This window comes from Xiphophorus maculatus, chromosome 15, assembly GCF_002775205.1.
Source record: "Xiphophorus maculatus strain JP 163 A chromosome 15, X_maculatus-5.0-male, whole genome shotgun sequence".
NCBI lineage: Eukaryota > Metazoa > Chordata > Actinopteri > Cyprinodontiformes > Poeciliidae > Xiphophorus > Xiphophorus maculatus.
Genome location: NC_036457.1, coordinates 10903874 through 10919210, shown reverse-complemented (window position 1 = coordinate 10919210; position 15337 = coordinate 10903874). Strand labels below are relative to the sequence as shown.

At 37.6% G+C, this 15337-nt stretch overlaps 1 protein-coding gene across 1 annotated transcript in view; it reads right to left on the bottom strand.

The window, feature by feature from the left end:
- ust (uronyl 2-sulfotransferase) overlaps positions 1-15337 on the bottom strand; it is a 50625-nt gene that overhangs the window by 18774 nt on the left and 16514 nt on the right. The window contains exons 2-3 of the mRNA XM_023347262.1: positions 4491-4534; positions 109-264 (exon numbers count right to left, since the gene is read on the bottom strand). Of these exons, the coding sequence (XP_023203030.1) occupies positions 109-264; positions 4491-4534 (200 nt within the window). The remainder of the gene's footprint in view (positions 1-108; positions 265-4490; positions 4535-15337) is intronic.

Here is a 15337-nt window from a genome sequence, read left to right as displayed (position 1 = left end):
AACAGTGAATCACTCTTTCAATATTGTACTTAGCATCAATTGTTTAAGTGGAGTTTCAATAACAGATTACAATACCTTGTTATAAATGTCCTCCTTCACATGACTCACCTGTTCTTGTTTCATGAGACGTGTCTTATTATGGATGTCAGAAGAGACGAGGTTGAACTTATGTTTTTCAGCCAAAAGCCTCAGTAAGATGACCACTGTCCGGCTGCCGCACTTCCCCACACGGTTATAAACCACCTGGCTGGGAAACGGAAGCACCTGTAGACACATACAGGAAAACAAAGACACAGAAAGAGAAGAAAAAAATCATTCCATTATTCAATAACATTTCCGTATTTTATGTATGCATCTTTTGCTGTTCAAATGTGCAATGGCTATGCTTTAATTCAGGGGTGTCAAACTCCAGTCCTCAAGGGCCGGTGTCCTGCAACTTTTAGATGTGCCTCTGCTGCACCACACCTGAATACAATAATTAGGTCATTAAGGCTCTGGAGAACTGATCTACACAAGAAGGAGGCAATGAAGTCATTTCATTCCAGCGTTTTGTACCTGTGGCACATCTAAAAACTGCAGGACAGCGGCCCTCGAGGACAGGAGTTTGACACCTGTGCTTTAATTAGTAATTGCAAATGTCTTTGAGCTGCCAGCCATATAGGAAAAAAGCTATTGATATAAAGAAGTTTAAAGATACTCAAACAAAGTTACAACACACTGCATTTAAGCTGTAGCAGTGCACAGAGAAGGTTTCTTCTCTCTTATTCATTTGTTCTTTTTTTCCTTGAACTCAGTGAGTCAGAAACTGCACAGCAAAACTGACAGTTTTCTTTTTCATCACACACACAAGCTACAGCAAGCACTCACACACATCATGACTCACCACTAATAAGAAGCAGTTCAGTGATGACTCATAAATTAAAGAAAAGGGTTGTTACTTCTGCCTTAACAAAGACATGTCAAACATGCCATCTTTAAGCCCAAATGCACTAATTAAACAAATACCTAGATGTCTGCTAGGTTTATAATATAAGCCTACTTTCAAATTACATCTACGCAAGCTGATCACTCAATTTTAAAGATAGATTGAGAAATACAGTATATGTCTGAAAAAAAGATTTATAGGAGATTTTTTTTTAAAAGACTGAGCTTTGCAAAACATTTGCACAAGTTGATAATTCAGCATAATGCAGGTTGAAACTATTTCCTTTTATTCTCTTTCTCATTTAAAAGCTGATCATTCCAAATAAATATATATGGGTTCATAGAGTTTGAAAGTAACAATGTAGTTTTATGGGTTCCATTAAGCTTCCACTACTTTGCTTTTAAACTCTTACACAAGCCTTCCCAAATTAAAGAAAATATGCCTTGCAGACGTGTCCCAGCTTATATGTTAACAAACCTGTTTTTGACCAACTGTAGCAAGGAAATGCTTTATTTCAAGTTGCAAGTGTGATAGCGCTAGGTAGACTAGTTTTGGGAAAGCAGCTCAGAGACAGTTTCCCTGGAGATCACACCCATCATTCCTCAGTGTTTGCCAAATAACAATAGACATCTAAAGTTCTAAGGTTGGTAAAACACATACAGTGTTTTGCAGGACATCACTCCCTGCAGATATCATGACAAATGACTGCTTCAATCTTCTATCAGCTTGGTGCTGAATAATGCTGGAAGAACACCAGGAATGCTATGAAAAGAGCAAATCTCCTCTCAGCACTGACAACAGACAAAAAAAGAACAATTTGTCTATTTGGGTTATCATTGTTCCTGTTCTTTAAGGTGTAGTTTTCCTAAAATATGCTTTGAGAAATATCTGCTTAAAGGAAGATATTCAGTTTCTGGTGTATTTAGGAAATCAGAAAGTAAAATATGACAAGACTGTTTTTAATTTTGCATCTGAGTAAATTTATTTCAGTCTGACTTTTGTTGTGGTAATGCATTTGAGCTAACCATATGCAGATTTTGGGGAGGAGGAGTAGTCCTTCCAAACATCTTTCTGTCATACCCTTTCTTCTGTCTTCACTTTTCTAAAATTAGAGACTTGTTCACACATCTACAGTCAAAGGTCCAAGTAACTTTGGGATTTTTTGAAACATTGTCAGATGTCACGCTGTTTAGGCAAAGAAAGACGGCTCATTGATCCCCGTATCATAGCCACTTTTCCTGGAAATTCGTAGCAGCTGTTACTGATACAAACCCGCATGAGAGTGAAAAGTGAGTCTCTGCATATTTTAGCTAGACCTGATCTGGGGTCAGTTTCTTCCACTGTGAACCAAGGGAAGAACTGCATGTTTAGGTTACAGCTGTGGGAAGAGTGGAAATTCAAAGCATTTCCTGTTATTACAGAAAGCAGAACAAGAAAGGCAGAGTGTCTGTAGCTTTGGCAGTTCTTATGTCTCAGCATCTATAGGTGATTTAGCAATTATTGATGTAAATGCCTGAGAAAACAACTCAATATCAGAATAAAACATAAACAGAAAGGTTTGTTTTAACACTAACATCAACATATTTTTCCTTGAAAGGTAAAAAAAGTGAAGATATGTGCATGCAAACATCCACAAAATTGTACATTGGACATTCAGGGAACACGGCCACACACAACAAGTCTTATATCACTATTCTGGGTGAAGTGTGGTTTTTCCATATGCTCTCATTTACATTGGACTTTCATCTCGGTTACAAATCTTTCCCCACATTAACCAGAACCAAAACCTTCTGACTGCACATGTTCTTCGACATCAGGCCACTGTTGACACTCCTGATCAGTTCCATCTACAAGAGGGCATGTCAACAAAAGTATAATGAGAGAAGTGCCTAATGTACCACACGCCACCAGCATGAGAGCATTAATGTCTCTCTGGGGATAGCAAAGAGTAGAAGGAATCAATCGGTCAATGACATGCAACTATTTTGGAAAAACTGTCAGTCAAGTCAGTGCATCTGGAAGATGTATGTATTGTGGTAATGCCTGCGCTCTCATTTAAAGTCAAAGTAAAGCAATAGGCTCAACTTAATGTAGGGATACATTCTTAGAAAAATGCCTAAGTGAATCAGGGAGTGCAAATTTAAAAATTGGATTTTATTAAATGATAACTTTTTTTCAAAATCCCAATAGTGAGACTACATTCAGCAAGAAGGTCATAGGTTCAAACAGTGGACAGAGTTTTAGTTTCTGCAGGCTTTTATGCTATCACTAGATATGGAATTGTTTCACTGGGTACTGTGTGGGGCTGGCAACTTCATTTTAGGTTTGACACAGATATAAGGAAGAACTCTCCACTTCGGTGCAATTAGCCTCCTGTGGCGGTGTCTTAGAGATTTTATTGATGTATTTATTTGTCAGCTTATTGTTATTGTTAAAAATAATCTTGTTCTTTACTCACTTAAAAGAAAAAGCAAGTGTTTTTGTAAGACCCATCAAACCCCAACACTAGTTTCTTCCCATAGTCATAAAATATGCCCGCTCGGTTGACCATCATCACTTAATCAAAATTCCTTTGACTCAAAAGTCAAAGGAATTATTTTTTCTCAACAACTCCCATCTGATTTCAGAAACAAAATCTCAATTTTCTTTGTTAGCTCAACACAGACCGGCTTCTGTGTTTCAATGATTATAACCAATATAATCAGACGCCTCAAGGTACACTTGAGCTGTTACTTTAAAAACTCTTAAATTCAAATTTATAAACATTTTCAGACAAGCAGCAGCCTGTTTAATAAAGCCAAATAATGTTGACTTTATAAAACATGCATTTTATAGATTGGTCTGAATCATACCAATGCATATGAATTTCACAATTGTAAATTGCTTGTTTCAAATGATAAAAAAAAGCATCAAATCCACATCTCATAATAACACAAGTAATTGTGTTATTATTTGACACAAGGGATGTGGTTGCTTGGCTTGTCTGAATGCAAAGTAAGTTTTTAAAACACGTACTGAAACAGAAAACAAAGATGTGATCTAAAATAAAAGCAATAGCTGGTTTCAGCAGCTACAAACAAACCTCATTATTGTCCTCAGTTGCTGATTTTCAACATTGCAGCCCCTAAACAGCAACCCCAATCAAGCATGAGGAACGGAGTAAAAGAAAGAGATTGTACTGAAACAAAATGAGGTAAAAATGGAGTGAATGATTAAAGATGCTGTCAATAAACAAGGGTCAGATGGAGGGAGAAGGCAGTTGGCAAAGAGAGAAAGAGGGAGCTCAGAGGAAAGATAGTTCTACAGACATGCAGCTGGATAGATACAAGGCCCCTGTGTCAGCTCTCCCTCGATGTTTGTGCCAGTGCATTCAAAGCATTACTGTAGCTGTGAAGACAGGTCCCACTGGTATTTACAGAGTTCGCATGCAACTCCTTCACACAAACCTAACCCCTCACCTTCCTTGACTTAGCTGGATTCAACTGCAGGGTAACACATCAGAGATAGAAGGCTCGGGGAAAAAAGATCAAGGGATAGCAATTGCTTGTACCAGATAAGGACTTACTCTCTGAGCAGGTGGTCCGTGGTCATTCAGATACGTGGATTCCCCTGCAAGGAAACAAATGTAAGCGTGTTAGAATGTTTTAAGAATCTACACACAGGATAATAAAAACCAACTTTATGTGTGCTGAGTGTGTATGACTGGATAGACCCCCCACTAATGCAAGAATTTTGTTAAAAAGCTAACACTAAAATCAAAGCAAAAACACGTGGGTAATAAATGAAAGCCTGTAGAAATCGATGTGGCAGAAGAAAAAAAGATCTTGTGGTTGTTAAAGTCTGCAGCTGCATCTTTTGAGCTCTACTCGAAGCAGATTTTTGGCCAACAGACAATTTTGTAACGTTTATTTGGAACATTTAGACAGTGGATTGCACTATTAATTAAAATCTGTCTTAGAAGGTCCTCCTGGGCAAAACAACAAAATGAATTTCTAGCATTTGTAAGACAACATATGAAATATGTGAGAGAAAATTTGTATTGTAAGCTCTCGTGCAACCATCATGTTAGCTAGTCTGTCTCTGCACCGTGTTAAGACATCCTCATTGTCTCAAGAACCTTTGTGACCTTATGAACGTCACAGGATTAAAAGTCCTATTTCAATGTAAAAGAAAAAATTATGATGCCTCTTGACTCTGTGCTTGTAAAATAGGTTTTCCCTACCACTTCCATAGCTGTCAAGTCACAGTGCTGCTGCCAACGGTATTATATCTGCTGTCTGTTTTTTCTATATGTGAATGGTGGGTTTCTGCACTTCCACCATCTGTTTATTCTTTCATCTTTGCAGTCGATCTGGATTTTATTTTTAAGTTGATCATAAAACTGATTGTAGCATAACTTTGAGGAAGTGCTCTGCATGGAAGAGCATCCCATCCAAAGCTGGTGTATCAATAAAAGTAAATCACACAGAGGTTCTGAAGCCTAAACTTTTTAAATGAGTTGTGCTTTCTTCCAGCTTCCAACATCATTTTATCTTCACAAAACTGAAGCAAGGCTTTTCTTTGACAATCGATACAATACATTTCAAATTGTAGTAACTGCCTAAAAAACTCACACTCCTAGCAATATGATATTGCACTATTAGGGACACACCTGACAGCAACACGTGAATAAAATAACACAAATGTTTGAAGTTCAGTTTGAAGGGTAAAACTTTGGAAAACAAACCAAGTGCAAACTCAGGATCTAATAGCAGAAGGATAACTGTTTTCAAAATGAACTGATTGAACCTTTGTGAATAAAATAAGAAGGTTTAGCCACATAGTCTATAGCTGATTGGGTGAGTAAACTAAAATAAAACTTGTTATTGTCAACAAGCAGTCTCGACTAGTCTTCAGAAATGACAAACACGTGTGGCATAAAACTGCAAAAAACATCCCTTCCAAGTCAACATCTGGACCCAGCAGTGTCACATTAACTGTTCACCCTCTGTCAATTCCAAACAATGAACAAGGCATATTGCTCTTGGAAAAAAGTGTGAAGACATGGTGGAGAAACTTGTAGCTTTTTCACACAACCAATAATAGAGCTCATTCAGTGTTGTTTTCACTCAGAGTATCAACGCTCAGGCGTAAAAGCCAGGCTTCAGACAACAGCCTCTTCTATGGAGGCTCTTTGCATGTCTCTGAGATGTGATCCAGAGCACAGATGAGATTAATAAGAAAAACAGCATAAAACTCTCACACGGATTTATTTCCAGCCAAGTTTCTCTGTTGAGTCTAATTTAAAGTTGCTTATTATGTGCTTGTGCTGTAAGTAGCTGACTTTCTAAGTGTGTGTTTAGTAACCTGTGTATAAGCTTTTACTAATTACTCATTACTTCTTCAGCCTTGGCAATGGCTCTCCCAACCACAAATAGAGTCACGTGTATTTCTATAACTTATTATTTCTTGTCTGATCCACGGCTGATTAGTTCAACACTGTCTCTACATAGTGTGTTTTTAGAACCTGTTGTTTTGTCTGCCTCTATTTATGTTGCTTTACTTAGTTCTCCTGAGGAATGCTGAAGGATGGATATGTTTGCAGGTCTTCTCAGATGCATTTTCAGGTCACTGCAGGGTAAGGATGCGGAGAGGTCTGTTATCCTTCCTCTGTGATCTATTACAGACCCCTGGATCCCAACATCTCCTTCAAGCATTCACACAGCCGTGACCTCAACTTTCATCCAACTCTCTCCCTTCCCTCCACTGTGTGCTTCTCATTAGCGTTTTGGATAAAGGATTGGAACTGGTTTTTTTCAGTGCACAAGGGTTGCAAAAGCTGACAGCTGCCCTCTGCCCCCACATCCCACAGAGGGAGGAAAATGAACTTAAAAAGCCACTGTACAGTGTACTGTACTCACTGACCCCATTGTCCTGTGACACTATCAGTCAGAAAGACAGGAATAAAAATTCAGGAAACTTTTTCCGCTTTGCCAGGAAAACAAAACATCATATTACCATGACAACACTCCAGTGCAAAAATGTCCAGTTGGCAATGAAGCACTACTATACAATGGCGAGGCACTCAAGACAGCTGCAGACTTTACTACCTGCATTTGATAACAATATTACCTGTGTTACATAACCTCCAATTTACATTGCTTGCATCTCTGCTCCTCCACCAAACGGACTCCGCAGTAATTATGTACCCATTATAGTCAAAGGGAGCGTTTTCACTGCCTCTGCAGGGTATCACACAGCAGCACAGTCCACACCACCATCTGGCAAAGGTAGAACCCAACCATATTTTGCCAGCCACTTCAGCAAGTTCAGAGTCAATCTATAAACATCACACCACACCAACAGGAAATAAACGAGCATGACAACCAGGTTGTTTGTAGAACTATATTTTCTCAAAATCCAGGTTATATTAAAGATGCAGTATGTAACTTATATAAAAATGTATGCTTTTTGCATCTTTGTTAAAACTCACACTATTTTATGACAACATGGTATGAGACAGATCATCTGAGAAAATTAAGCTCCTCCACCACCTCCTAATGCTACTAATCACCTGCACAAATACACCGCTCCCAGTCAAAAACAACCAATCAAAAGCAGAAGATAGGTCACTCACGCATGTGTACGTGAACTACAGTATTTTATTTGATTCCACTCATCCTTTTTATCACTGGCTTTATCTTGGATTTTCCGTACATGCTTCTCAGAGCACATCTGGGCTTGCAGCGAGCTGAACGTAATTCAAATTAGGGTGGTCAGGAATAGCTCTGCTCCACTGGCAAAATACGTGGCGGAGCAGAGCTATAGCCCCTTGCAGCGCTAAATGCAGGGTACATAATATCTGTCTCATTTGAATTTATAGAAAACATAGAGCCCAAACAATGAATAGTCTATCCAGCCACTGGATATTTTGGAGTTTTTATTGAACTTGTAAAACTTTTAATTGAGACAAAATAAAGTTGTTTGCACCTGCCCGTTGAGACTTGGCTCCTTGGGCTTTAACAGAAAAGCAAAATGAAAGCCTCCTTCATGTGGTTCACCCCATGCAGGGAGGGTTGTCAAGGTCATGTGCTACATGAGCCAGGTGGCAGACTAGGGCAGGGGCTTGGGCATGCCGGTTACTAGCATCATTATGTGCCTCTAAATAGACTGTATTTTCCTCAGGAACAGAAGAAAGAAGTCATGAACAGAATAACAAATACATTAAAACAGATCTTGCAACTTGTTTTAATACAAACATGTTCTCTTATTATGGTTGGCAATTTTTGTGTGTCTCTCAGCATATGTGCATGTGGGGGTGAGTGTGTACGTGTGTCAGTAGGTGATTGACAGAAAATCTAACTTGAGTGTGACCATGCATTGGTATGTAGCTAAACGGTAAATTGGATTACTGAGTCACAAGATTCAAGGGCTTCAGATAATCACTAATTATCTGAAGCACAGGGTACTTCACTATACCATAAAAGCTATAAACGCTTAAAAAATCTAAATATATACACTCAAGCAAGAGTAAGTTTTTGATTCGTTTATGAAATAAGTCCTTAAAATGGGTTTCAATAAGCCAAGATTTACAAATTTATCTAAGATATATTTAGATTTCAGTTAAATTTATTTTTCTTAAAGTATTAATTTTCAGTTATTGTAATTTTCACAAGACAAACAGTTCAAGCAAATTCAGGTAATTCAGATAAATGTGACCAATGCAATTACAATTCAATCACACAGCATCATTCTGATCCATCTGCATAAAGTTGGATTAGAATTTCAATCCAGAATACAGATTGTCACTTAAATGTGTATTCGTCTATAGTGAAGAAATATACACCAACTGTTTCATGAAACACATTTGGAAAAGGACTGTCACACTTTTTTGCTCCAATCACCATAGCACAACTATCCAGGTTTTGGAATGTTCCTTTTGGTGTCTGCATCTTTGAAGGAATGCAACAGCAAGTTCGGGAATTTCATAAACATGTATTTAAACTATAGACCATTTCATTTGCTTTGTAAAACAGCATAAGTATGGTTTAGAAAAGCACACATCCAAGAATAGGATGAGGTGGGAGCAGAAAACCGCACAGGAATGGCTGTTGGGAGAATGGCCAAAAGAATTGGCAAAATGGTTTAAGCTAAGGAGCTTTAGCACTGCTTACAGGACAGACATCTAAGTGAAAATGGAAACTTACAGACATTCTGTCATGGAATGTTCTACAAGCATGCACAACTAGATTACAGGTTGGTTTTGAAGACTAAACTCTCTCATGTATAACCACATCCTGCTGTAGTTTTTGGACAGACTGAAGAAAGATGAAGTTGTGAGGAAAAGGTGTATATGCTTACCTCAAGCCTCATTTTAGAAATACATGGAAGGTAGCTTGTGTTAAAGTCCAGAAGCCCACCGTTCCTACCCAATGCCTCTGTACAAATCACTCCAATTTAGACTCAGACATATGTCTATGGTTACTGTCCTCACTAAACATTTTCACCACAACAGACAGCATACACAAACAGAGTCAGTGTGCATGGGTTACATACACAACACATCTTTTCTTTGTGTGTCGGTGTGTTTATGTAATATGTGTGTGTGGTCACAGAGCCCTTTGATTTGGTGTGTGGGAGTGGCCCACCATTAAGACACATAGCTCAACCCATTGCCTTAATTACAGAAGGGCGCTTGGTTGAGAGTCAGGGGAAACACCCCATTATGCCCTGCTCTACATCACTCTTTAGTCACTAAAGAAAAAACAATGTTCACATATCTCTGCAACATAAATAAAAGTAGTGCCATTGATATGGTATTGCAGGTGCCTGAGCACAAAAATCTGGTAGGAAGACTAATTTGAGGACTTATTGCTCCCCTCAAATTTTGGTCTCCGAGAGGTAGTAGCAAGGACTTACACACAGACAACCAGATGTGCTGGTCTTGGGAAACGTCAATATGAGTCTCAGTATGTCATTAGTGGATACCGGTAGTTACCACCATGTATATTGTATGACAAGTATGTGCCAAAAAACTGATGACCCAGCAAATGGAGACTTGACTTGATGGCTGCAAAGCTGCTAGACTAGTCAAAAATAGGCAGGAGAACAGTTTAATAGCTTCCAGTTCCTTGGTGACTAAAGGAAAGCATCTAACACTCTTTTGAATTAAAGCACATAAGCAAGAATCATTGCGATTTTAAATGGTTAAAGAGAGTTTGTAACTATTTCCCCTTTATGTAACTTTGCTGTTACTCAGTTATATGTAAGGACACAAAGGCAAAACAAAGAGTTAAGGTTAAACTGTCACCAATGTCACTAAGGTGGTTATAAAGTCAGAGTAGATTAAGTGCAGAAAATTGAAGAATATGTTTTTAACTTTTGACTAACAGATCAGGCATTAGATTGATGGTGATAGGAATTTCTCTAGAGTTGCTGGTTTGAGCCCCCCTCTGTCCACCACCGTCATCATCTCCTTGGGCCAAACACTTCACCCGCCTTGCCTTGATCTGTGCTCGAACAATTGTTTCTAAGGTGCTATTTAAAACATCACATTTTTACATTTATGAGGTGGAAAAAGACATATCTTCAAGTTTTTACCAACTGATTACACAATGAAAACTGACAGTGTGTAACCACACATTATCTTTTCATTTTTTAACAGAAAAGAAACATCTATAATGTAGACAGTCAAACTGGTTTAAATGTCAGAAAAAGATTTAAACTTTCTAGCAGTTGGAAAGGCATTGCTAGCTCGCGATGTTTGGTCTAAATTAACATGCATATCTCTAAGGTGGTCCTACATCCAAATTGGTTTAAATGTGTATGGAAGAAGACATGTTAATTTTCTACCAACTGATTAGGCAATTGTTAGTTTGATATATGTGAGGAGAGACTGATCTAGCACTGTGGTGTTTGTGAATGGTCAATGTCAACTCTGTAACGTGAACAGTAGGAGTTTAACAAAAATGTCTTCCATTAGAGCTGCTAATGTTCACTGATTGCATAAAAACTACTTCTCTAAGGCTGACTGCATAATTTAGTGGAAAATGAATTACAGCAATAACTGCAAGGGTGTTGCTTTTTTTTATCTTAATAACCAACACTGTCTGGCATTACGTATGAATAATCCTAGTATATGGAAGTCCATATGGCAATTAACAAGAAACCACTTTGGTTATTTTAGGAAGTTCCAAAGCAACTGAGAAAAATTCCCCTGCTTACTGTCCAGTTTAAGAAACTGACAACTCATTATTCATCAATATGGTCTAGCACTCTAGCTTAATACTTTGTAGATAACACTTGACCAAGCAAGCAGACTTGTATAAACTCTGGAGTCTTTTGGAAAGCTTCAAGAGGCAAAGAAGCAGTTATTGACAATGAATGTAGAGTAACATAGTGAATTAAATCAAGTGAGTCTATTCAAGAATAAAACTCAACAGCTACCAAAACGTTTGCAGGACTATGTTGCTGCAGTACTTCTGCATGTACAGAAATGCAAAAAAAGCTGATACCATTCAAAAGTCAATCTAACAACAAAAAAGAGGATTGCTTTTGTTTGTTTTTCTCCAATAAAGCCAGTAACATCAAATTCTCTAGCTACTGAGAAGGGTGTTTTGCAAGAAATTATATTCCTTAAATAGTACATCAGAAATGAGAAAGACATAATGCACAAATAGATAGTATGATGTGATTTCTGGTAAACTGAATGCTCAGTCAGCTTATTTTTGACAAGTCACTTCCTTTCCAGACAGCACAAGAATGCTTGTGCAATTTGTACATACCTTGTCTTGCCTTTTGGGCATGTGGACACGACACCAGATGTCTTTCTACCCTGTCCTTATGGAAAAAGAGTCTGCCAGTGGCCCTTTTGATTGACCAGTGACTTTTCCAACTGACCCCTACAAAAGAAGTCAAATGGAGGGGACCTTTTAAGTCTGTCTTCAAAATGGGCAGAAAGTAAAAAAACAAACAAACAACTAAATCTAATGGGGAAGGAGGAGCTTTGGAAACAAACTTTTAGGTTAGAGTGAACAATAGCTGAATTTACAAAGGACAAGCTATATTATTTTGTTTTCCACTACATACTGAAAATCCAGTTAAAACATTTTACCCCATATTTATTGAACAATAGCAATGGTAGAGGGTTCTGGTTAAAATTTGGCATGCTGCTATAAATCAGAAAATCGTCCATTTGTACAACACCTTGGTTCAGAGCCTAGATCAAGTGTGATTTGTTTTTTAAATTTTTTTTTTAATCTGAAAAATTGTTGGTTTATGTTTTTGAAGCGTTGTTCAAATGTTTCTTATTTCACATCTCATGTCTTGAATAATTGCTATGAAGAGCCAGACGTTGACCAAAAAGTTATTTGTTGACCCTAAGATGGGAATACTCACCAATACCCATGCATCTGCTGGCATATATTATAACAAGCTCTAAATAAAAATGGCTTGTTTTTACTACTTCATGTATCATGATGGTGTCAGCTAAAAAAATAAAACAGCCAGCCCCAAACATCCAACACCCATATTTTATGGTTTAGTGGTGGTGCTGCTGAGGCTTGACTGAGGCATGCCATAGAAAAGACACAAAAACCTGGGACTGCTTTGCAGTGACTTTTGCAATCTCTCATGTCTTAATTCATGGTGGGCATGATATGTTCTTTGTACTCCGTCGTTTAGTTTCTTTTCTGACTGTCTGTGCTTGCATGCCAACTCTCAGTTTGCCTGTTTGTTCTAGGTTTTATGCATGAACATGCATGTAGCCACTGAGAATCCTGGAATCAGCACTAAGAAGCAAGGATTAACTCCACAGCTGAGGACATACAAGTAAAACATACTTTCAAATACCTCCATGCAACTGGATAAACAGTAAAAGAAACATAAGGAAGTACCCCAGACAGACTTTTTATTTTTTTTATTTTTTAGCACAGCTAAATATTTGGATTATTTTAATAATAGACAAATATTATCTTAATGTGTACTAAAAAAACAGTTTTCAAATAATTTCATTTGTTAAGGGTAACTAGTTACCTGATTCTGTCTGGTGAGTCAGGATCTATTTAGGTGAAAGGTCAGGCCCAAGAAAGGTCAATCCCCCAAAAACACGACTTTTCAACAGATAATCTAAGACTTAACCAGGGGTGTTATGTTCATCCTATAAGAAATTAAATTTGAAAACTAAAACTGCCTTTTGAAATAATTTCATAAAGATATCATTGTCAGGCATAATTATTTATTTGATGATCTGAAACTTAAAGTGGGAAGAGTGAGTAAAAACAGAAGGAACCCGTGACAGAGGAAATAATTTTTTCCCACAGTATATTTAGGCTGTTTATTATTAAACATAGCCTAATTTACAATTGGTTTATTAAATTATAGTAAATCTAGCCTCTAGTAGGTTTATTACTAAACCTATTGTAAATAGGTTTAATGAGAGTGCTCATAGACTGAAATGCAAATCATCATGGGGGAAATTTTTTATAAAGGCCTCTTTCACAATCCCTTAAAACAATTAAGATAATCCTGTCATCTGCTATAAACTGAGGGTCTAGTTGTCTGACTTTTACAGAAGCATGATTAGGGATAAAATGACAAGATAAGCAGTTACCATATTTAAAAAGCTTTGTAAGTTATATATCTAGCCTTTGTGTTTATAATTAAATATATATATATATTTTTTATTGACAGTTGATTTGAGCAGATTATGAGAATACATCATAGCGCAGATCTGATACCCATAGCAGTAGCACTAAGACAGGATGACCACAAAGGAGCCAGGAAAAGCTTAGAGTATAGGAGTAATAAGAGTGCAGTATGGATAAATGTTCCAACACTGACAATGGTTTTCTTCCAAATGCACCAAAATCCACAAATGTCAAAATAGTCTTGGAAATTCTGTAAACCACAGGGCAGTCTTGTGGCTGATTTTTGTTGTCTTACAAAAAACCCAAAACACCAAAGCTTGTTTATTGTGTACGCCACATTAAGATAATGATCTGATGGTTCAAACTGCACTTTAAGCACTACCATGGAAGGAGTAGTCCCAACTTCTCTTTCCAAAGCACATCAGTTTACAACATGAACATGCTTTTTACAACTGCATATCGTCTCCTTCCTTTTATAGTTCCTAAGAAAATACAGTCTGACCTATATGTTTCTAAGTTGGTAAACTGTATTGTTATTTGGGAGACTGGCTAAGAATGCTCAAAAATGCTTTTGGTGCAAATTACAAAAGGCAAAAGCACCATAAGGAGAGTTCAGAAGCTTAAAAATGACAGCAGTTAAATCCAGCAGGTCATAGTTTGACACAAAAAACATATTCAGGAAAGGAGGCTGCTTTTCTGAATGTTGAGTAAATGAAAAGGAAGAAAGTTGGACAGAGAGAGAAAGTGAGTGGAACAAATTGTTATCTAATCAGAGTTTGAGACCTCTGCAGAGGTCAGCAAAAGATGAACTGCCATGTCTAAAAGTTTTTCTCAATAGCCTGAAATGCCTTCAGCAGATGGAAAGATAATGATTTCACCAGGAAGTGCAGATTTGTGAACCCACAGGCAATTGAGCTGGTTATACAGTAACACAAATAAAAAAAAAACGAATGACATAAAATAACCTAAAGTGGATTTTCTTCTGTTTTGATGGGCCAATCTAATATGACAGCACTTTAGTACAAGTTAAGATCAAAGATGTAGTAATATTCAGGAAATAAACTGGCTCTTTAGTTTCATGGAATTTCACCGCAAATGTTGGCTAAAAGCCTCATCCAGCTGTGAGAACTATCCTTGCTTTCCTGTTTGATGGCACGTGATACAGAATTTTCGTTGACTGAAGTGTAAGGCTCTGACAGTCCTTTAATCACAACAATCTGCATGCCCATGTGTTAACCTGTCTGTGACCTACAGTATATTCCCACTTAGGGAAGCTCCTTCTTAAATCCCATTCTGTTTTTGCACCATCTTTGCTCATATTAGGACTCTCCAAAAAAATAGGCATTGGAGGAGGTAAAGCTGCAGCTCGGTCCTGCAGAACAAACACACCGCATAAAGAGAGTCTGTATGGTGCCAAGTCTCACACTGAAGTGAGGGGTAGCAAAAAGAGAGAGAGAGGGGGAAAAAAGAAGTAAAAGAGAGGGTCAGGTAGAACAGACACTGAGAGAAAAACAAACTTTTGAAGTAAGATGATTTACAGAAGGTAAAAAATGGATGAAATGGAGCCAAATACCTATGGCTGAATGAATCTTGTAATAACTTTTCCCACAGCCTTGTCGAAACTGAAATTGTCATAAAATATTTCCAGAGGGACAAGAAAGAGAGAAATTCACACAATGAGAGACCAATGGAAAAAAAAAAAATCATGTTCTGATTATATGTACAACTTTTGCACAGTTCTGTTTATTGCAGTGAAGTCTGATTTCAACATGTATAGTATGCTACA